General features: G+C 48.9%; 2 protein-coding genes across 7 annotated transcripts in view; one reads left to right on the top strand and one right to left on the bottom strand.

The window, feature by feature from the left end:
- TTC28 (tetratricopeptide repeat domain 28) overlaps nt 1-21,878 on the top strand; it is a 123,202-nt gene extending 101,324 nt beyond the window's left edge. For 4 of the 6 annotated variants that reach the window (XM_062616033.1, XM_062616056.1, XM_062616066.1 and 1 more), the window contains 11 exons: nt 2,100-2,240; nt 7,348-7,492; nt 8,078-8,257; nt 8,738-9,458; nt 9,886-10,010; nt 11,068-11,299; nt 11,714-11,790; nt 13,842-13,865; nt 14,682-14,811; nt 15,890-15,997; nt 16,464-21,878. In XM_062616033.1, the coding sequence (XP_062472017.1) occupies nt 2,100-2,240; nt 7,348-7,492; nt 8,078-8,257; nt 8,738-9,458; nt 9,886-10,010; nt 11,068-11,299; nt 11,714-11,790; nt 13,842-13,865; nt 14,682-14,811; nt 15,890-15,997; nt 16,464-18,091 (3,511 nt within the window). In that variant the 3' untranslated portion in view covers nt 18,092-21,878. The remainder of the gene's footprint in view (nt 1-2,099; nt 2,241-7,347; nt 7,493-8,077; nt 8,258-8,737; nt 9,459-9,885; nt 10,011-11,067; nt 11,300-11,713; nt 11,791-13,841; nt 13,866-14,681; nt 14,812-15,889; nt 15,998-16,463) is intronic. The other 2 variants (XR_009964296.1, XM_062616046.1) reach the window with 2 other exon arrangements.
- Nucleotides 1-22,796, bottom strand: part of CCDC117 (coiled-coil domain containing 117) — a 297,697-nt gene that overhangs the window by 152,986 nt on the left and 121,915 nt on the right. The window lies entirely within an intron of this gene.

Here is a 22,796-nt window from a genome sequence, read left to right as displayed (position 1 = left end):
GGGGATCCCTGAGCATTTAGTATTGCCATTGGGGGAGGATGAGATTTAGTCACGCAGTGAGATGAGGGATTCGGGGGTGGAGTCTGGCTAAGGCAGACCTTGTGTGATTGAAATACTGGCGATATCTGTAGTGGATTCTGGGCATGGACAGGTGAGTTGCTGCTTTTGGCAGCCAAACCAGTGGCTCTGGCACAGCAAGACGGCAGTCAGCAGTCATGTTGGACTCATGTTCTCTCTCTTGAACTCGAGCTAAGCTTGCCATTTTGTGCAGTTACCCACCAATCTCACGTGTGCACTGAGTGTTGGAAATAACACATGCTGCCGAGATGGGCATGTGCTTAACTCATCATGTTGAGACAGCTGGAAACCAGAAGCAGGGAAAGACAACTCATCTCCAGGGATCCTCTTGTCTCTGTGTACTGGATTTACAGTTGTGTCTTGGTTGGATGCATTTTGGTTTTGTACTTTTATGATTGTGAAGGTGGCTTTCTGAAGGGAAACCAATGTGTTTTATTGCTGACTGGATTATTCATTTCACTGTGAACAGTAACAAGCTGCTTGTTAGCCTGGGATTTTTATGAAGGACTCTGAGAAAAAGCAAAGGGTCTCTCAGCCAGCTGAGTAATTGAAACATAAGGGAAGAGACATAAATGGAGGAGTAGCTTCCTCCGTATTAAACCCCTGAGAATCTACGAGCCCACGAGCACTGCCTATCCAAGTGATCATAATAATGACATTATTGCTAACATGAGTAGTACAGTGAAGAAGTGGCTGATCTTTGGTGGTGGTAGTATCTCAGGTTTTGGGGTTCTGACATAAAATCAGTTCTGAGACTTCTGCTTCTCTTAGCTTCAGTCACACCTCCTGAGTGACGTGTTTCAAGTCTTGCTTGAAAACGAGTTGTGTGATTCCCATTAAAGGAAACGCAGGAGTTGCTCCCTCCAGCCTTCCCGTTCCCTGGGTTTTGCAAATGTGTTCCCGATGTTAATGCTTCTGTCTGAATGTGTACATGCACTATGAGCACTCTGTTCTTTCTGGGAGAACAGAGTTGCTCCCCCCATCAAGGTGTGAATCCTGACAGGAAGAACCAGAGGGGGAAAAGATCAGGACTGAATTGGTTCCATCTACCCATCTCCTAAAGCATCAGGGTTGCGTGATTCAGAAGATTACATCTGTCTCCACATGTTGATGGTTGAATCTCACCCTGTAGACATGCATCTACACAACTGAAATCTGCAGTTAGGCCTCATGTAACAGATTTGCAGACACTGTTTTCAGTCCCATTAACCATTTATCACCACAGATTCTCCTCCTGGCGAAGGGAGTCCTTCAGTCTTTAGGTTCAGGGATGAGTTTTTAATTTACTGTGATGTCATCTTCCTGCTCTCTTCATGGTGATGATAGTGGTATGGTTTTGGTTAAGGATTCTGGGTTTTATGCTTGTCTCTGAGATCATGGGGCTGGCGTGGTATTATCACAGGCAGGAGCTCTTTGCCCACTTCAAAATGATATGCAGGGAGTTAAACAAATCTTGTCTGTTCCATGTGGGTGTGGGCAAAAGCCATGTTCTGCTTTGAAACCCTTTCCCCACATGAATCAGGGACCTTCCTTACAGCACTGCTGGCTGCCACTGCGCTCCAGCACACCAGACCCCAGGAGCAGCTATCATCTGCAGGCCCTGGAACTTGTTCTCTGCCTACCAGCAGAGACCAGAGGAATTTAAATACATACAGCACACGTGGAAATTGCTGGTTGACTTCTCAGTTCATTGCTTGCTTAAGTTCACTGCAATTGTGTGTTCAAATTTCAGTGCTATCACCTTCCATAATGCTGTAAGTGCATGGGAGCTTGGATCCTGTATTTCTATCAGTGTGTGCCACTCTTTAAACCTTGAAGAACCCAGGAGAAGAGGAGGGGATGGGATTGTTACTCTCTTGTATGCCTAACAGGAGGAGGTGATGCAAATCGGGCAAAAATTGAGAGCATTTGGTTGAGGTTTTGTCTAAAGAGCGTTTTCCCTCAGCCTGGCTGAGCATTTGTCACAAAGCTGTTGCTCTGTCTTGCATCAATGAGTTCTTCACCCTGCTGTTCTCCTGCAGAGCCTGTGCCAGCAGTGAGACCGAGAGCGAAGCTGGGGATATCATGGACCAGCAGTTTGAGGAGATGAATAACAAGCTGAATGCAATGACTGACCCGACCGGCTTTCTGCGGATGGTCAGCAGGAACAACCTCTTGAACAGGTGAGAATACAGCACTGCACTGTGGGGATCAGCAGGCACAATGACATGTCTTGGTGATGGGCTTCTCTAAATAGCAGGCTTAGGGTGCAGCCAGTGCCATTGCTCCTGCTCTCCCTATTGCCCCAAGTTGTAGGGGCACTGAGTAGCAAACTGGTACTGTCCTTCATGCTGCAGTAACCATCCATTCTTCACAGTGTGGATGTAAAGGGAGCATTAAGCATCTTTCTTAAGAGCAAGGTCTGTATGTTGGTACCATGCAGCCCCCTCTGCTTCTGAGCAGAGGGGCCTGTAGGCTTTTCCATTCTGTCCTTTTGTGTTCATGATGCACCACAGGGTTTCTGGTTGGATCTGTGCTCCAGCATGGATTGGGAACACAGGATACCCTAGGCTTTTCTCAGATGGAAAAGAAATGTGATCAGCCTGCAGTGCTGTGAGCCATTGCTGGAGCTTGTGAGCTGTAACAGCATCCCTGTGAAACTGGGAGCTGCCTGTTGGCACCAACAGTTGCCCTGATTTTTCTTCCCAGACTCCACATGCGTTTCTGCTCGAGCTGCTGCACTGATGTTGAACTGTTGAGTACTTGTGAGGTTTGGATCAAGCAGGCAGATCCCCAGAATTGCCAAGATGTTTTCCTAGCTCCTCAGGCTTAGAAGGACAGGAGAATGACCCTCTGATTACAGGGGAAAGTATGTTCTGATTCTGCTTTAGGGAATGCTAATCCCCAGGAACACTGCAGAGGCCAGCCATGCAGCATCTGTGTATTTCTGCTCCATAGGAGCTAAGTGCATTCCCTTGAACCCACATCCAGGAGCTTACCTCGGGTGCCATGTCAGGTAACTGGTTTGCAGCTTTTAGGAGAAGCTCGGGGATGAGGCAGCTTGGGCACTGAACTAAAAGCACCCTCACAAAAGCACTGGGAGGAGCACTAGAAGCAACCGTGTCCTTGATGCTCTCACCATGAGCACTGAGATGAAGAAAGAGGATGAGAAGACACTGCTGTATGACCTGCCTGCCTGCCCACCTTTTGCCTGCAGATGGGGCATACCAAGGGGCTCATTGCCGTTGTCTGTTTTGCACATGGCAGAACAGATTAAGAAATAAAATGGAAGCATTTCTGTGCTCTTAGACTTTGGTTAAATAACAGGATTGAATGGTTAGAGCACAAGATTTGATCTTGCAGCCTTATGCTCCAGCTCACCTCCTCTGTGCAATGTTTTTTCTGCAGCTAGTACTGGAGTGAGTTCATGTAGCTGTAGGTCAGTGCTGAGTGGATTGTTGCTGCTTTAGTGCTTCAGATGATGGTAGAACTGTGGCTCGCAAGCAGGGATTGAAGGTATGGAGCCTGTTTGCTTTGGCTTCTGCACTGCAGGGGATGAAGAGAAGTAGGGCCTGCTTGGAGCTGAGAATGAGAGTTTGTCTTTCCTACTGCCAAGACAGGCCCTGCGTTCCTCATGTGGGGCCTGAATGCATGTTGACATCTTGTGCTTGAATATTGGAGATCCTCAAGGGAGTTTTCATGGCTTGGGGCCAGTGCAAGTTCCCTCACGCACAGGAACTGCACATGCTGTTAAGGTCCCATGTTAGAAAATGAGGCCCTGGAGATGCTGGGACTGTTTGGAGCCATCCAGTCTCCATGTCTGGCGACAAGCGGGTGACTGAAAGGAAACCCTTGGTTTTGGGATGGGTGCCCTCTGGCTGCTGTCATCAGGTAACCTGGCTTGTAAGCAGAAAATAGTAAGATCTTTTGGGCAGTTCTGCTTAGAAAAGCCAAACCATGGGGGTTTGGCAGTTAGCTTAAGGAACTTCTGAGAAGACATGGGCTTTGGAGGAGAAAGAAGCACTGAAGGGATGCTGCAGTGGTCTCAGTACTGGGCAATAGCTGCCTAAGCCGTGGATGCCACTGATAGACCCCCCAGGATAGTCCTAGTCGCTTACGCCTTATGCAGCTTACGTTTTCTAAGCTCCTCAGAGCTCTTAGACTTTTGTTGGGTTTCCAGGTTAAAATCTGGTTTCCTCCCTGCTGGTCATCTTCTGCTCCAGCAAGGGGCTTGACCACTGCCTGTACCTGCATATACTTCCCCCACCTTTTCTATGGCCTCTCCACCATCATGGGGATGCGGTTTGTCCTCTTCCCATGCACCTGCAGAAAACACGAGAATCAGCCTTCGTGCTGTTCAAAGGGTCAAATACACTTCCCTAAGGGCAGTTACTGCAGTGCAGCATGGTGAGAGTTTGTAAAAGGTAAACTGGGAGGTAAGGAGCAATGTAGAATTGTTTAGGTTGAAAAAGACCTTTTAAGATCAAGTCTGACCATTAATCCAGCACTGCCAAGCCTACGTGTCCCTCAGTGCCACATCTACACATCTTTTTAAATACCTCCAGGGATGGTGACTCCAGCCCTGCCCTGGGCAGCCTGTTCCAATGCCTGAGCACCCTCTGGGGAAGAAACTGTTCCTGATATCCACCTAAACCTGCCCTGGTGCAGCTTGAGGCCGCTTCCTCTTGTCCCATGCCTTGTTCCTTGGGAGCAGAGCCCAGCCCCTCCTGGCTCCATCCTCCTGTCAGGCAGTTGTAGGGAGTGATCAGGTCCCCCCTGAGCCTTCTCTTCTCCAGACTGAACCCCAGCCCTTCCCCATCACACTTGTGCTCCAGGCCCTGCACCAGCTCCATTGCCCTTCTCTGGCCCCGCTCCAGGACCTCAATGTCTCTCTTGTAGTGAAGAGCCCAGAGCTGAACACAGGATTCGAGGTGCAGCCTCACCAGTGCCCAGCACGGGGGAGCAATCACTGCCATGGTCCTGCTGCCACACTATTACTGATACAGACCAGGATGCCATTGCCCTTGGCCACCTGGGCACAAGCTGCTCATATTCAGCCATCTGTAGACCAACACGCCCAGGTCCTTTCCCACTGGGCAGCTTTCCAGCTGTGCCAGGGGTGCTGGCTGGCCCAGGATAAAGAAAGGTCTCTGGAGGGCAGGTAGGGCAGCAGCGTTGGGGCGTCTCCTATCTGTGTGGTTCGCTTCCACCCAGGGTGCAGTGCTGTAGCTGCCCAAATACAGACCACACAAGCACAGTGCTGGGTGGTCTGTGGGTTTTGTGCAACCACTGGTGGGTTCTGGAGATAATTGCAGATCCTTGGAAGCATCTGCAGGGAGCTCATATCTGAATGCTTTCTGGAGCTTCCCACAGCTCGGTATTGGGAGTGTGTCAAGGCCCTGAATGTGGACTCGGGGCTGTATCTCTAGGAAGTCTTTTTGAGGAAGGCTTGCAGAAGGTCGGGCCTGATGGATGTCTATTGTTGGACCACTGCAGCAGTTAAGTCTGACTCCCAGCCCTCCTGGGTGGCTGTGCTTGGTCATGAGTAATGTTTGACTTGTCCAGCGTCCTGATGGGTGCTAAGGCCAGAGCAGCTCTGTGCTGATGCTGGCATGAATCCCTTCTTCCTGGCCAGGCCCAGCCACGTTCATCTTGGCAAGCAGAGCCAGGCCTTGGAAAGCTGGTGCTAGGCCAGATCAGTGTGAGCTCAAGGCTTGCAGGACATGGGCTTTCTCCCCCTTTCTCTGAGGCTGTCATGGGATCGTTGCTTTGTTCTTGCATTTCCCAGACAAGGGGTGGAAGCAGAGTTAATGCTGATCCATGCTGCAGTCCTGAGTCCCTGTTTGTGCTGTTTCCTCTGCTTGCTGCAGGTCAGGCTGCCTTACACAAAGGGTTAAATAAGCAGCACTGCAGACGCTGTGCAGAGATGTCCAGTGGGAGATTCTCCTGCCCCAGAAATCAGGGGAGCCCTGTACATTGCAAGAGCAGAGTGGAAATGGTCAGTGCAGGACCTGGGAAGCCAGCACGGGCGCTCTGGAGAAGGGCTTTTGTCCAAAAGATTGACAAGTCTCCCTCTTGTCCCACTGAAATCCCGCTCTCAAAATCAGGTTGGCAAGCCTGATCGTTTGCACTGGCTTGGGAGGATGGAGTGGGCTGGCCAGGGCCCCAGCTCTGTGCTGCCCGCTAGAGATCTCTGTCCATCCTCCTTCTATGGATTTTCTCATTCTTCTTTGTGTACACAAACACACAGGGAAGAGATGTGAAAGATTTATGATGCTCCCTTGCTTTTGCTCTAATAAAAAGCAGTTCGAGTGGTGAAGGAATAAATCTGGAGCTGCTTGGCTGTGAAAGCAAGCTGAAGGGGGCTCCGCGCATGGGGGGGATCAAGCCCCTGCTCCCTGCGGTGGATCACGGGGTTGGCAGCAGGGGCGGCGGCGAGTGCCGCCTGCTGGCACATGGCTGCGCGAGTGGAGGGCAGGGCTGGGCTGCTCTGCTTGGGCCGGGGCTCTCCCTGCTCGGTGGTGAGCAGTGGGGTGTCCCTGCCCTTCTAGACCCGCAGCGTAGACTAGAGGGATGTGCACTGCCATTACTGTGCGATGTCTTATTTCCCGCTCCGCTCTTTCTTTAAGGCCCACCTGTTAAAACTCTAGGAAGTTATCCTTTTCCCATAAAATGGTTGTTCGTGGCACCAAGCCAAGGGTAACATTTCTGGGGAGCACAGCTGCTGGATTAGTGCCACCAGAATGGGGCAGCGTCATTGCCTCAGCAGGGCAGTAACTTTCTGTAGCCATCTCAGTCTCCCCAGAGTGATGGTGTTTGGTGGCTGGTGATGCCAGGAGCCCATGCAGAGGTGTGTGGGGATGTCAGAAGTGGGCTCCAGGTCAGCTCTCTCAGAGCACTGGCAGCAAGTGCAGGCATAATCTTCACGTCTTGTTGTTTACCTGTAGATACAGCTCCTGTTGGTGCCATGCTAGATTAGTTGGTGCACAACCCAAGTGCAAATCTTCCTGTGATTGCAGTCAGTTGTTAATGGGTCTCATTTGCCTGCACACAACTGCTGTACATTCATACGCAGTAACAACTGTGAACATCACTTCAGGCACTTGAGTTTGTAGAAAAGCTCCATAACAATGTAATATGCTGTCTGCAGCTGCTTCACCCTGCCATTAGTGTCGTTGTTCATTGTGATATGAAGCTGAATGGGAGAATGAAGTCTGTTATAAAGTCAGGACAACCTGCAGTGGACCTCAGATTTCTGCAGCTGACCTCTCACTTGCCTTTTGCCCGCAGGAGCTGTCAGAGCGTGAGCAGTCTGTTCAGCAGCACCATGTCTCCTGTTAAGGATGGAACATCATCCCTCCCAAGGAGGCAGACTTCCTTCACCAAACCCCCACTCCGTGGACTCTACGACTTACTGATAGGACCTATGGAAGGAGTAAGCCTTTGGTGCTGACAAATACAGAGATTCACTTACCAAAATTCCCTGTCAATGTGGGAAAGCAAGAATAGGCAGCTTGGGGATTGTATCTGAAGTGTGGTGGTTTTCACTTGGTCTTCCCAGAGGGTAAGACAGGCTGTGTTGGAAGGTGGAAGCCAGGGACCTTGAATACTGTGCTGGTGGATCACGGTGTGAACCCCACTTGTTCCATGTAGGGGACTGCTAGTTTGAAATGCAGTGTCAGAAAAAACATTCTCTTTCAAAGGATAAGATGGTAGTAATACTGGCAAGACACCTGTGGTTGGTGTTCACAGTGGTTTTGTGCTGCAGCAGGAGCTGCTGTGCGGGGTCTGTGCAGCCTGTCAGTGCACTCAGGGCTTGTTCATCTCAGTGGGGTTGTTTGTGCAGAGGTGAGCACAGCCCAGCTGTAGAGATGTGTCCACTCCAGTGTGGGTTCACCTGTCACATCTGTGGTCACATGGAGTGTAATTCTGATGTGGGTATTTTCAAACCTTGGGAAGCACAGGTGGGGCACTGGTTGGAGTGAAAGGACTGAGCTGATTCTCTCTCTCCTCTTTCTAGGGTTTGATGCATTCCAGTGGGCCTGTTGGCCGCCACCGCCAACTGATCCTGGTTCTGGAGGGAGAACTGTACCTCATTCCTTTTGCTCTCCTGAAGGGCAGTTCCTCCAATGAGTACCTCTACGAGCGCTTCAGCCTCATTGCAGTGCCATCCATCCAGTCGCTGAATCCCAGCTCCAAGGTCTGACATTGCCTTATAAATCTTCACTCTCATAGAACCTCTCCTGTGGGGTGCAGGTTCCTACATGTGCTAGAAAAGCAGCAGCCAGGCACAGGAACAGAAGCCCCAAATGTGTTGCCCTGCTGAGGCACTCCCAGCCCTGGTGAGAGTGTTGAGCACCTCAGCTGTGAAGTAGGTGGGGGGCTGGGATCTTCTTCATGCTGTAAGGTCTGCTACAGCCCTCAAAGGGACTGGGCTAAGGCTGTTGCTTTCTATTCTTATCTATCTGTTCACCCAAGATGTTGGGATAGGAATCCTGACTGGGCTCAAGAGCAGATGTTCCTTGGAATAGTTAAATGGAAGAAACTAAAGAAACACAAAGGGGTTGTTTTTTTACATAAGACAACCAGACTCCTGTTTAGAGCCAAAGAGACAGGCTGTTTCATTACCAGCACCATAACAAACAGATCTTTGAACCCCATTTTTTCTTTCTCTCTGTAGTCCCATGCAAGGAAGAATACTTCTGCTTACTCCAGTTCTACCTCAATGGCAGCTGTCATAGGAAATCCCAAGCTCCCTTCAGCAGTTATGGACAGGTGGCTATGGGGACCTATGCCCTCTGCAGAGGAGGAAGCATATATGGTGTCTGAGCTACTCAGCTGCCAGCCCTTAGTTGGCTCTGCTGCAACTAAAGAGAGGGTCATGAGTGCCCTCACTCAGGCAGAATGTGTCCATTTTGCAACCCATGTCTCCTGGAAACTGGCTGCTTTGGTCCTGACACCCAACACTGACAGCACGCCAGCCAGCAGCAAGAATTCTTTTGGGAATCCCTACACAATCCCAGAATCCCTTCGGATGCAGGATGATGCCAGTGATGTGGAGAGCATTTCGGACTGCCCTCCTCTGCAGGAGTTTCTGCTTACAGCAGCTGATGTCCTGGATCTGCGGCTTCCTGTCAAATTAGTGGTTCTTGGCTCCTACCAAGAATCCAACAGCAAAGTCACTGCTGATGGAGTCATTGGTTTGACAAGAGCATTCCTGGCTGCTGGGGCTCAGTGTGTCCTAGTGTCACTCTGGCCCGTTCCTGTGGCTGCTTCCAAAATGTTTGTGCATGCCTTCTATTCCTCCCTTTTAAATGGGATGAAAGCCAGTGCAGCCCTTGGAGAAGCAATGAAAACTGTACAGGGCAGCAAGCAGTTCTCCCATCCATCCAACTGGGCAGGTAGGAAGAATCTGCTTTTGACAAGACAGGTTTCTAGTTGCTGTTACACCAGATTGTTTGATTTAACCAAGGAGCAGTGCCACCAGGTAGCTGGGAATAGCATGTGCCCTGTGCTCTCCCAGAATTCAGTCCTGCTTTAAAGGACTCCTGGAGCATGCTAGGACAAGTTTAGCTGCAATACAGTGTTTTTCCATTTGCTTGAACAGGAAAACACTATTGATTTAATAGAGAGGGACATGTAAGAAGCATCTAGAAGCTTTCTGGAAGTTCAGTTTATGAGACCGGGCAGGGAGCTGCTCTGGGAAAAGAGTATCACTCTGCTGAGTGCAGTGAACCATTGGTCTGAGAGGGCGGAGGATATTGCTTCTGTTTTGAACATTGTCCATAACAAAAGGAGATTGACTGTCTCTTACTCTGAATCCTGCAGGCTTCATGCTAATTGGGAGCGATATGAAGCTGAACAGCCCTTCTTCACTAGTAGGACAGGCCCTCACTGAGATTCTGCAGCACCCCGACAGGGCACGAGATGCTCTGCGTGTCCTGCTACATCTGGTAAGAGAAAGAAAACCATAGGCATGGTGAAGGGCATTGCCAATGTAGCCATGAGATAATGTTACCTGTGGATATGCACCTGTGAATCATGAATAGGAAGAGAAACACCATGATGTGCAGCCACTTCCACTTGAATATGCACATTCAGTCCCTCTCCCTTACCATAAATTAGTCTCCTGTGAAAACTCTGGGTCAGTGTGGGAAGACTTGGACACCTGATTCAGTGTCCAGAGCAAAAAGAGGCAAAGTAAGTGAAGTCTTGGATTGTATTGTGACGAGACCCTCCCCAGGCCCATCCAGTTTGCTTTAGCTGTTGAAGTGGGTCTCTGCTTTAGAAATGAGGTAATCGTTGGGGTTAATTGTTTCTAAAGGAAATTAGCTCTGAATATTGCAGGCATGGAAGTGCAGAGCAGTGTCTGCTGCCTCTTTGCATGCTTGGAAGGCAAGAGGCACTTTAATCCCCATCTGTGCCAGTAGCCTGTTGTGGGGAGCAGCCAGGCTGAAGCCAAACTGCCAGATGGCTAGAACAGTCTTTCATGACTTTTAATACTTGTCTTTCCAACGTGTCTTCTGTGGTCCCACAAGAATGTGGAGTATCCATAGGATGAGGAAAACCTGCAAATACTGCTAGTGCTCCCAGTTGCTGGGTTTTGTGGACACACATCTCTGCTGTTTACCATGTAGCTGCAGACTCTTGCTTGGTGATAAGAAGTGGCTGCAAGAGACGGAAATCTGAACATGAGATCTTTTGGGGAGAAATTCAGGTGCAAGGCTTAGGGGAAACTGTCACAGACAAACTGGTACTTAGCTTCCTGTGGCATTACCTTCCCCAGCATCCCAGAGAGCATTGACAGTCATCACAGTGATTTTAGAGCTGTGAGTGCCGAGTTACTGGAGTCTGTTTTCAAGAGCACTAACATCCTTCTGTGTAAGACAGGCATGTTCAACCATGTGTTTGCTGTCTCTCAACCTGCTGTTCCTGCCTTCTTGCTGTGTAGAAAGAGCCAGTTAACAAAAATCTCTTCTAAAATAACCTAATGCTGTATTTGCCCCAAAGGTGGAGAAATCGTTGCAGCGAATCCAGAACGGGCAGCACAACTCCATGTATACCTCCCAGCAAAGTGTGGAGAATAAAGTGGGTGGCATTCCAGGCTGGCAGGCACTACTCACCGCGGTAGGATTTCGGCTGGACCCTCCAGCCAGTGGTCTGCCAGCAGCAGTGTTCTTCCCAACCTCTGACCCTGGTGACCGGCTGCAGCAGTGCAGCACCACCATACAGTCCCTCCTAGGTAAGCGCAGGCCAGCATGGGCTCTGTCCAAGCAGACATCAACCTTCCCCTGCCTTCCTGTGATGCAGGCTGTAAACCACTGATGTTTTACATCAATGAAGTATTTAGCAGGGTAAAAGTTCTGACAGTGCTTACTGAAAATTTTGCCATAGATGGGAATCACTTACTCCTGGGTCCAGTATCTGAGAAACATGAAGTGACCATTCCGTTCTCCCAGCTCTCAGTCAGAAAATGTATAATCAGATGCAAAGTGGGAAAACCTTCTGCTTTCTGGAAGTTGCTGCTCTTCTGGTCAGTGATGTGGGGCAGAGATTTTAGGAATTAGCTGAGTCTGTGTTCTGTTCAGGTTTGTTGCATGTCTAGCAGTCAAGAGACAGATGCCGAACAATCCCTGTTTCTGCTGATGTTTTTCAGGTTTGCCTAACCCTGCACTTCAGGCACTTTGTAAGCTTATCACAGCTTCAGAAACAGGAGAACAGCTTATCAACAGGGTGAGTTGGGAAGTTTTCCCCCAGTACCTGTTTCCAAATGGTTCCTCAGAAACACCCAGAATGGTTTATGCCCTGATCGATTGACCCAGAGCTCAATGAGACCTCAGGGTTGAATTTCCAAACTTACCTGTTTGTGTGAATGGAAGTCTGTGTCCAGAAGAGAAAAATGCAGGTATACCACTGGGCTGCATGGCCTTGAGCCTCTCCATTCAGTGACAGAAGTGAAAACATCATACCTACTGCAGTGAGGGGGAAGCAAAACATGGGAAATGAGTGGCAGAACCACTAATTGCTATTTGGCCATCCTGTCTAGGGCCCGTGTTGGCTGGTCTTTCTCCACTGTAATTACCAAAGTGCCAAGGTACTGTTGACTTTGGACAGTGCAAGGTCTGTCAGAAAACTTGCTGAGCCTGTGCCGCTCCTGGTGTGCGTGCTCATAGCTCTGCTGACGGGATCACTGCCTTCAGGAGAAAGGCAGTGGGACTCCTCCCTGCTCCCCACAATCTCCTTCACTTTCCTCCCTCTCTCCAGTCTCTCTAGCATGCCTAGCTTAACCCTTCCCTGTGCCACCAGCCTGGCTGGCTTTCCATTACATGTCTCTTACTGTCCCAATTGCTCCTCAAATTACATTTATCTTGATCATTTGCCTGCTCTACTGAATGAGCACACTGCACAGAGCAAATGGGGGTACAGCTCACCTTTCTTTTCCCCTTCCCCATGCAGAAGCGTTCTAGGGAAGTTCCATGGTGGGTAGCTGGAATTATCTCTGTAGCTTCAGAATTCTCCCCTTCATTCTGTTGTGTTGTCTGTCTGCACAACACACAAAACAAGAGCCCCAGCTTTGCTGTTACCCGCTAAGAGGCCTGTTTTGTCAATCCATGACACTGAGTCTGCTTCAAGGAAAGGTTTTCTCGTTATGATCTGCAGTAGTGCACAAGGTATTTCTTATGCCTTGTCCTTCATGGCATTTTGCTTTCTTGCCTTGGCTCTTTTTGTCAGTGCCTGAGACTTCTGTGATTGAATAACAGGATTATATTTTCCTTAGTGCCACCAGAGGGAGGCTCAGAGTTGAAGGGATGTGATGAGCAGAAGAAAACATTCCAATAAATCCAAATGTGTTAGTGTCCATGAGATTACTTCACATTTGCCTTCTTGCCTCAGATTATTTAATCACCCAAGGAAAAGCATTCAGGTCGCTGAACAAAACTAACAAAAGAACTCATGGTTCCTCAGCTGCCCCATGCAGTAAATGCTGGCCGGGTGTTGCTCTGTTTTTGCAGATGTTCCTCTGTAGCCCAAGCCCCAGGTAGATTTTCCTTTGCACAGAGTTATCCAGCTACAGGCTGGGGGGGGTTTCAGCTGAGCCCTCCCTTTCGCTGCCACTGCTGCCTTTCTTCCCCTCCCAGCTCTCTGCAGCTCCGATGTGAGCAGCTCCAGCTCTGCCTGTCCCAGAGGAGAGGAGACTTTGTTCAAACCCAAAACGTGGTGACCGGTCAAGCAGTGGCTGGTCCAGTCCCTTTGGCAGTCCCTTTGTCCTGTGTGGGTGATGGGTGTCCTACGGGAGCAGCTCTTGGCATTTGTGAAGCAGCAAGGCAGGGACCCTGGTCTTTTGCTCTGAATAGAAAATGCTTATCTGTAGTGCAAAGCAGAAGGTAGAACCAAAGAGAGCACTTCAGCAGCATCACATGTGCAAGGAAAAGTTAGGGATTGCCAATAATGTATCCCAGGGAGAACAAGAGAAGAGCTTGGTTTATGTTCAGCTTTCTGGCAGAACATGGGTTGGCCTGAGTGTGCCTGTTGGAGTCGGTTGTGATCTGGACACTCCCAGATTCCAGCTGCCTGTTCCCATGCTGTTGGACTCCTGATTCACAGCTCAGGCCACTTCCATTGCTCCCTTCTTTCTATGGATAGAGCGTCTTGCAGTCAGAATGCTGGTTTGCATGTGGATGTGTCACTGCAGGGCTCCCGATCACGGGCATTGTGTAGCACAGAATAACCTGTCTTCTTTCTTTTCTCCTCTCTTTTCCTTTCTTGTCATCTGCTGCCCGAAGGCTGTTAAAAATATGGTGGGAATGGTGAGTATTACACTGGGGGATGCCACAGCCGTGCAGGGTAGAATGCCTCAGTCACTGCAGACCCATTTCCCTGTGCTTCAGAGTTCCTGCTTTTAGGCCTGGAATTTTCTCCATGTCCTACTGTGGGAAAAAGACCATGCAAGCTTGTGTGGGTTGTAAGAGATGGGTGGTCCTGAGGTTAGCTGGTCCCTCGTTAATGACTTTCCATCCTTCCTGCCCTGGCTGTGTTTTTGAATAATATGGAATCCTGGCACCTTAATTTGTGTCAGATCTTCATAAACATGTTTCCTTTCTACTCTGCTACTCCTGTCCCTTGGGCACAGTTGAGAAACTTCTTTCCTGGAGGCCATGGAGGTATTAGGAAAGTCTTCCATGGTTTCATATGACTTGCTCTGCCCAGTTAAACGCTGAGAAGGAGTTTCCTGGGACTTGCATAAGGAGTACGGCTCAGTCATGGAATGGGCTTTAGTATATTTCTGTGAGCAGCCCCAAAGCATCTCTTTGCTTTTCTTTCAGTTCACAGATGTTCCTCCTGTCCTTCTTGCTCAGTTTCCACTGGCTGCACACTTCCTTCCCTCTCCCTTCCCCCAGCCCTCACCCGTGTTCTGTCCCTGCCTTTACTGCTGTTCAGGTTTGTCCATTGTTGCTGTCCCCAGACTGTCCCCCTGCCAGACCTTTTCATCTCACTGTTCTGTTCAGGATGTACATGGATGTACAGGGAAAGGGATGTTTGCAGCGCATTGCCTGGGCTGTGACTGTCAGAAAAGCAGTGGTGTGATTGTAAACAATGGCTAATGTTTGTATTGTTACCTTCAGCTGCATCAAGTTCTGGTTCAACTTCAGGCAGGCGAGAAGGAGCAAGATTTCTCCTCTGCACCAATCCAGGTTTCCATCAGTGTCCAGCTCTGGAGGCTACCCGGCTGTCATGAGTTCCTGGCAGCTCTAGGTAGGAGAACACTTCTTTCCATTGTCTTCTTAAAACTATAGAACTATTGCTAGTGTCTCATATGATGGCTTCAAGTAGTGATAAGACTCACAGCTTTAGATTTGTTTGTCTGGGTGCTCTTTGGTACTTGCATCCCTGGGTGTCATCCCTGCCTGCTTGGTCCATCTCAGTTCAAACCCACAGGGCTCTCTCGCTCACTGCCTGGCCAGTGGTAAGGGGTGTTTTTCTCATGCACCAAAACATCTCCCGAGTCAGCAGAGCATGGATTTCAGGGCTGAGAGCAGCTTGGTATCGTCAAGTTGGTTTAACCCATTTTTGTTTCAGGATCCTGTTCCCCTCTTGTTCCTAACACATACTTTTGAGCTTGCTTCTTGCCTTCTGCCTGAAGTGAACTAATCATTCCTTTCTCAGAGAAACCTGTGCAGTCAGCAGGGGGAGGTTATACCAGGGTGATGCTGTGTACCAGGGTCTACATCCTGCAGGAAAGACATATGAGAACTAAATAGCAAACTAGATTTTATTCTGGTTTGGGCATTGCTTAGAGTTAGTAAAAAGGCATTGGCAGGAAGAGATATCCAAGAAGGCTGCTTGAGGAGCTTGTAGAAGCCAGGCATCATTTCTTACACACAGCCATGCCTCCTGCAGCCCAGCCTTTGTTTGCCAAATTCCAAGGCCTGCAATCTTCTCCAGACCGGTTTCTGTGAGAAAGCTTTGGATTGATGAATGGTGGGGGCATGGGGGACACTGTCCCCTGTATGTCATTCCCCAATGATTCCAAATAATTTTCAAGTTAAAAAATAGTAGTGTATGTTGTCTGTCAGTTTGGACAGGAGCGCTCATGTGTATGTGTTCACAGTCCAGTACTATAAAGCTCCCAGCACCTGCTGGAGAAGTGCTAAATAGTAATAAATGGTAATAAAAACAAACCCACAAAGTGTAAATTGCAGCACAGTGTCATCATTCCAGGACACTGCAGGATCTCAGCTCTCTTTGATCCATCTGTGTTACAAATGGGTTTACACTTGTTTAAGACGCTGGGTCTTTCTGAGGTTATTTTCTGCTTCATGTTCCTCTACAGGTTTTGACCTTTGTGAAGTTGGCCAGGAGGAGGTGATTCTGAAAACTGGGAAACAAGCTAACAGGAGGACCATGCACTTTGCCCTACAATCCTTGCTGGCACTTTTTGGTAAAGCTGCTTACAGTCGTTGTGTCTCCTGTGTTGTCTGACGATTTGATCAGAGTGGCTTCTAGAGAAACCTCACACTCTTGCCTTTTGCAGAGATCACACACGTGTCCTACAGACCATAGCTCATGCAACAGCAAATGTGGTTTTTATATGGGAAACAAGCACTAAGATTCGGCTGAGGCCAGAGCTGGAATTAGAGTCTAGCAGTTGGAGGATGTAGAATTCTTGGGTTTGAGATGTGACATGAGAATGAATTGACAAGTTTCATCTCAGGTGCCTGCACTGAGGTTCCTGCCTGTGCATTTCTTGGGCTGTGCAGTTTTTTTCTCACCTACATAGCAGTTGGGTTTTCTGAAGTAGCACAGACTCTGAGGGTACGTTTTGTAGCGTTTCCTCTAACAAGTTTGGTTGGTTTTACTGTGTGTCTAGGGGCATGTTTGTACATGTTTCTTTTCTTCTATTTTAGATTCCACAGAGCTGCCTAAGCGCCTTAGCCTGGACAGTTCCTCATCACTAGAGTCACTGGCTTCTGCTCAGTCTATTTCCAACCCCATACCCCAGTATCAAAACCCTCCATTCTCCCCTACTTGTCCAGACAGCATTGCATCAGATGCCATTTCTGTGTATAGCCTGAGCTCCATTGCTTCTTCCATGAGTTTTGTTTCCAAGCCAGAGAGCATGGCAGATGGTGTGGGACACAGAGGACGCCAGGACTACGAGAAGCCCAAGAACATCTATCCACATAGGTCTGCAGGACAGAGCCAGTTGTCACCACAGAGCAGCACTGTAGTCAGCAAAGATGAGGAAGAGTATGAAGGTTTTTCTATAATCAGCAATGAGCCTTTGGCCAGTTACCAAGAAAACATAAAACCAAGGTTTTCCCCTGATCACAAACAGTCCAAAACTGGTCAGACTGGAGGCATTAAAGAGTCTGTCAACTCCAAAGGGAGCATAAGTACCCCAAATTCTCCTGTTAAAATGACTCTTATTCCCAGTCCAAATTCACCTTTCCAAAAGGTTGGGAAACTCGCAAGTTCTGATACGGGGGAATCTGACCAGTCTAGCACTGAGACTGACAGCACTGTTAAATCCCAGGAGGACAGTAATCCAAAGCTTGATCCGCAGGAGTTGGCCCAAAAAATCCTGGAGGAAACTCAGAGTCACCTCATTGCTGTTGAACGTCTTCAGAGGAGCAGCAGCCAGATAAGCAAGAGCAACAATTCCGATGATGGGGCTCCCAGCCCAGTGGGTGCATCCGCATTCAGATCTTCAGAGACCAGCGCGTTCAGTCGGCCCATCAGCTCTAGCCAGAAGAATCAGTCTTCACCTCTTGCAATGAAACCAAAGCCTCCCACAAGGAGTTCATCCCTTCAGAAAGTGAGTTCTGGCTATAACAGCCCCACAACTTCAGAGATGTCAAACAAAGAAGGCACAGGCCAATACAGTGGGCAGCCATCTCCAAGTTGTGATTCACATGTGTCGTTAACTGAGCAGCCTCACTTCAAGCTCAAGTACCCCAGCTCTCCCTACAGTGCTCATATTTCTAAATCACCCAGAAATATCTCTCCGAGCTCAGGGCATCAGTCTCCGGGTGGCAGCACTCCGTCTCCTGCTCTTTCTTACTCCTCAGCTGGTTCTGCTCGCTCAAGTCCAGCTGATGCCCCAGACATAGACAAGTTGAAAATGGCTGCCATTGATGAAAAAGTGCAAGCAATTCACAACTTAAAGATGTTCTGGCAAAGCAGTCCCCACCACTCCCCTGGCCCTGTAAAGATTCTGCGAGGGGCTCCTGGAACAATGACTTCTAAGAAAGATGTCCTCAGTTTGCTCAATTTATCTCCACGGCACAGCAAAGAAGAAAGTGTCGATAAGCTGGAACTAAAGGACCTGTCCGTTGGGCAACACCTAGCTGCTTCTCCACAAAAGAACCCTCCAAATGGACACAAGCGCTCTGAAACCACCGGTGCAGTGACACCGACTCACTCCCCAGCTCCCAGCAGTGCTCCAGGCACCACGCGCCCCGTGAGGCTGCCATCTGGGAATGGTTATAAATTCCTGTCACCGGGAAGATTTTTTCCTTCCTCCAAATGTTGAAATCTCTTGAGTACCAGCTGATGACTCACAATCTGTTCAAGTATCTGCTTCTGCCCACTTGCCTTTATCAGTACAGAACCATTATCTACGAAGCCATGGTCATACCCGCAGTTGGCAATGCACAGGAACGTGACAGATTGGCCCCGTCTGTCACTGTGCAGGAGCACGGGCTCTACACAGATGGGTTTTGGTTTCCCTTATCAGGACCTTGGCCAGACTCACTTGGTAATAGGTTCTATGTAGTGTTCAGTATTAGCAGCAACAGGTCCAATGAATCTAGTTGTCTGTTCATAAAACACTAATTTTTAAGCCACGTACTTGTATTTCTTAACCTAACAGGAGGCATTACAGCTGGCCTTTTCACAGAAATTATACATATCAGGGATCAGAGAGGAGGCAGAACTTCGTGTATACCACAGAGAAAGTATGCACAGGCTTCTGCCTGGAGAAGTACAAGCCATTTATTTGATTGCTTTTGAAGGCTGTCAGAGAGGACAAGATAACATAACCACATCTCTGCCAAGTTAGCCAAGCACGAGAAATTGCTGGCAGTAAAAGTCCGTAGCAGCATGATACTGGCAGTTCTCTTGCATCATTTAGAGGCTGGTGAAACAAAGGCAAGAGGACAGAAGTGCCCCATTCTAAAACCTGCATCTCAGGTAACCCTTTCCTGAGGGGAAACCGTTCAGGTGCTATTTTGCTGGTTGGTCTGCTCAAAAAGAAGTTTGGGGCATAGCGAGCAGGGTGAGCCTCAGTGGGAGGTGGGGTGTGTGTGTCAGAGAGAAGAGCTCTGGTTTTCCTGAGTGCTCTGATCTCTGGCTCACAGCGTTATGATGGTGAAATGGTCATCTTGGCAAGTATTTGGGCAGCACGGATGTCTTCCGTCTGCAAAGTGTGCACAGGAGAGGGTTCCAGACACTGAAGCTCAGAGCGTTATTTATTTAGTAGGCAGGAATGTGACATCAATGTGTGTGACTTAGAAATCACCTGACAAATAAATCCTTCGCTGGACCTGCTAAATCATTCCCCACAGTTCATCATGGGAGTCTGCAAACCCCTCCCTGCTGTGGAAGCCAGTTTCTTTTGGAGCAGGCACGCGGGTCTAAGCAGATGTCGGTGCAGTCCAAGCACGTACATGAGGCAGCAGGCAGAGTGGCTGTAGGCAGAACCTGTGCACCCTCAGATCCCTGGAGAAAAGAGAGCCAAGAGCACCCCGAGTGGTGTGTGTGAACCGTGCTGTCCTGGGCTAGGCGGTGTTTGGGTGTTGCGGGGCAAGGTGGAGATTGTTTCTTTGAAGTGGCTGTTGAACGCAGTGATGGAGCCAGACTCAGAATGATACCTTACATGCACTGAAGACTGTGGGCAGGTGGCAGCGTTAGCTCGGCCACCTGCACACTGAGATGGAGCAAGAATTTCACAGGCCGCGTGCTATGAAGTCGGAGCACTGGATCACCAAGGCTTTTGGGTTCTACGCTGCACTCCCAAAATTCGCTGAGTGACTGAAGCCTAATCACTTCACCTCTCCGTGCCTCGTCTTCCCTTTCTATCTAAATGGGGATAGTAATACTTACCTACCTACCTCACAGAGGTGATGTGAGGCTTAATTAGGCCTTGAGGTTTAGCTGGATCTTAAGTCAGCCTCTGGTTGTGGGACTGACCACCTGAATGGTGAGTGCAGTCAGCTCTGTAAACGTGCTGGGGCACGTTGCTGACACAGGTAATTGTTGTGCTTATCATGTCTGGATGCTCTTCTTGAAAATATGGATCTGATCCTTTGTGATAGGGATCTTGGAGGAAAAGCATGATAGCAGGACAGAGGATTCAATTCTGATACCGGAATGTAACATTACGTAGGCTCAGTTACTCACAGTGCATATATCAAGTGCTTGCTTTGAGTATGTTCCAGAATCCACTGGGTTTGGGAGAATGTTTTCCTTTTTGTCATTGCAAGAAATTAACACAAGCACTAAAGGCAAAGAATATAGGGCTGTGTTGTTACAGTAGCTAACAAGGGATGGATGATCACAAAAGTGTCAGTGCAGAAGGACAAAGAGTAGTTTTTCATTTACTCGTATTATGCAGTGTAGCAAAACAGCTGAGTAAATCTGTTCAGCGCCTGTGATGCAAGTTACGTGTCTGTACGTTACATCCCTCTGTGATGGTTTGGTGCTAGATACCATCTTTTTGTCACTTGGCAGGAAAAATTAGGATAATGGGTGCAGCGTCTGCCCCCCATGCAGTGACCCTGTGGTGGCCACTGCACTGCCCAGAGCCTTCCTATGACCTGCTCTGTTTCTAACCAGCATAGCTGTTGTGAAATGGCATCCCAGGATCACCCAGGATGGAATTGGGCAGCTTTTTGTGCATAGCAACAGCAAATATTCCCTGTAGTGCTGCATAACATGCCAGAAATAAGCCTCTCTACTTGTAGTCTAATTCCATAACTAAAGGACGTTTTACTCTGTAGAAATTCCGTGTTGCCACCCCCGTGTTCCAGTGGGTTTCACACTGGCTCAGAGTTTTCAGAAAAAGGTGCATCGGGGTGGGGGGGTGGGATGGTTCCCTGGGTTTTTAGGGAGGGGGAAACGTTAGAAACAGGGAAGGGTTCAGATGTAGAGGACGTTCAGTATGTGGGAAATTGGTGTATAAATGTGGAAGGTGAGTGTCACTAGAACAAGTCCTTTGGGAAATGAGTTTCCATTGACTTGCACAGGGCACTTCCATTGGCTTGATGAGAGCCATGAAGGTGCATGCTTACTCATGGCTGGGGACACTTCCCACACCTCGTGCCTCACTCCTCCACCCCCTGAATGAGAAATGACCCCCTTGTGAGGAAAAAAAGAATTTAATCAGGTTTGCCCAATATGTGGAGAAATTCAGGAAATGAAATACCATGTTCTCTGTTTGGTATTAGAATTCCTTCTGTGGAGTTTAAATGCGTTTGTTGATGTTGTATTTGTGCATGGTACAAGTGACAACACTGCTTAATACAGTGAGCAATAAGAATTAGGTGTTACCCACTTTCACACTAAACCTGCCACATGCAACCATTCCTCAAGTCTGTAGAATCTATTTTAGTTTGGGTTTGCCCTGTATGTTTTACTGTGTGAGGTTACAGATCTTTTTATTGACTGTCTTTAGCTCCAACTAAATGGGAACAGTAACAAGCTCTGACCAAATCCACTTTAATTTGATGTTGGTTAGCCTGGACTCTGGCCTGGTACCGATTTTCCTTCTATTTAACCACATCTTACTTAAACAAGGGGACAGCATCGAAGGGGTGCTACAGCCACGTGCATCACTCTAGGCCACGTTTCCTTCTACTACGTCAAACTTATGTGAACATCTCCTTCAAGTTGCAGCATAGATCCAGGTGCACAAAAGTATCTGAACCTGTGAAGAGACTCTGGTGGCTGCTGGCTGGTGGTGGGTTTGGGTTTGGGTTTGGGTTTGGGTTGTGCTGCCCAGAGAGGCTGCAGAGGTGCGTGCAACACGTGGCCCTGTGGCTGCAGGACTCCTTCAGGGCACATTGAGGACGGTGACTGTCAGCAGAGATGCGCCAAGCAGCAGCCCTTCAGCACTTGCTCTCCTTGTATGCAGTGTTAGCCATGTTTGGCCTATATGGACTTTCTTTGTAAATTAAAACTGTTTCCAGACAGCATTAAACTTTTTATATTATGAAATTTACCATGTAAAAAGATTTTCATATTTTTATTGAAATTGCTAAGGCATTTGGCCTTCTTCCTTTGTGATTTCTGTGTCTATTAAAGCATGAGTTCTCTCAGTACTTCAGTCTCGTGGTCTAGGATGGTGTTGGGAAAGAACTTGCTAGAACACTGCACCCTACCCTGACCCCAGCTGACTGCTGATCTGCTCCTCTGGCCTGTGGTCCACATCGATCTACGTCCTGTGGCAAAGTATGAGTAACTTGGGCTGCTGTGCTCGGCCTCCCCTGTGGCAGTGAGGGCTCACTGAGAACTTCCTCCTCTTTCTGTGCCAGAATGTTGAGTTCTTATTACAAACCAGGATTGGAAATTGCTTTGCTTTTCCCTTGCAGGTGGTGGGAGCATCGATATTTGCTCACTTGTTGGACTGGAAGGAGCTTCGAGGACCACTCGGTCCCCATGTGCAGGGTTCCTGAAGCGGCGATCTCATGTTCTAATGCCACCGTCCCCCTCCCGTGCACACAAACCTGTGTTCAGCAGGCTTGGAGGGTCCGGTGCAGGGCTGTGGGGCTGCCAGGGGGAAGCTTCCCCTCCACGTGCAGAGGCCGGGCAGGTCTGAAGTGGCACGTGTGTACGTGGGGTCTGGAATCAGCAGGAAGCAGCTTCTCGGCTGCTGCTATCAACTGTGGTATCATCTAGATATAAACAAAGAGAAGGGGCTTGGGGAGAGCACACAGTGCAGCCGGCTGAGCAAGCCAAGGACGACTGTTGTCCGTATGGGGAAGGAGCAGCAGCAAGGCCTGCGCTCAGCCGGGACTTGGGAAAACCAAGTACAGGAAAATGGGGAAGGCAGCACAGCCCGGTCACACCCCCCAGGCACAGCCCTCTGCGGGAGGGTCTTTTGGCAACACTGAATTTTACTGTCTGAGTTTCTGCTCTCCTTTAGTGGAGTTGATGTGTAAATGCATCATCGGCTCTAGCTGCTGGCGAACAACTTGGAGCAGATGGCTCCTGAAGGGAACAGGCGGGCAGGGGTGGGC

This window comes from Pezoporus occidentalis, unplaced genomic scaffold (assembly GCF_034315485.1).
Source record: "Pezoporus occidentalis ecotype Australia unplaced genomic scaffold, CSIRO_AGI_Poc_V1 ctg102, whole genome shotgun sequence".
Taxonomy (NCBI): domain Eukaryota; kingdom Metazoa; phylum Chordata; class Aves; order Psittaciformes; family Psittacidae; genus Pezoporus; species Pezoporus occidentalis.
The sequence above is the reverse complement of the archived record's forward strand: the minus strand, read 5'-3'. Positions and strand labels throughout refer to the sequence as shown.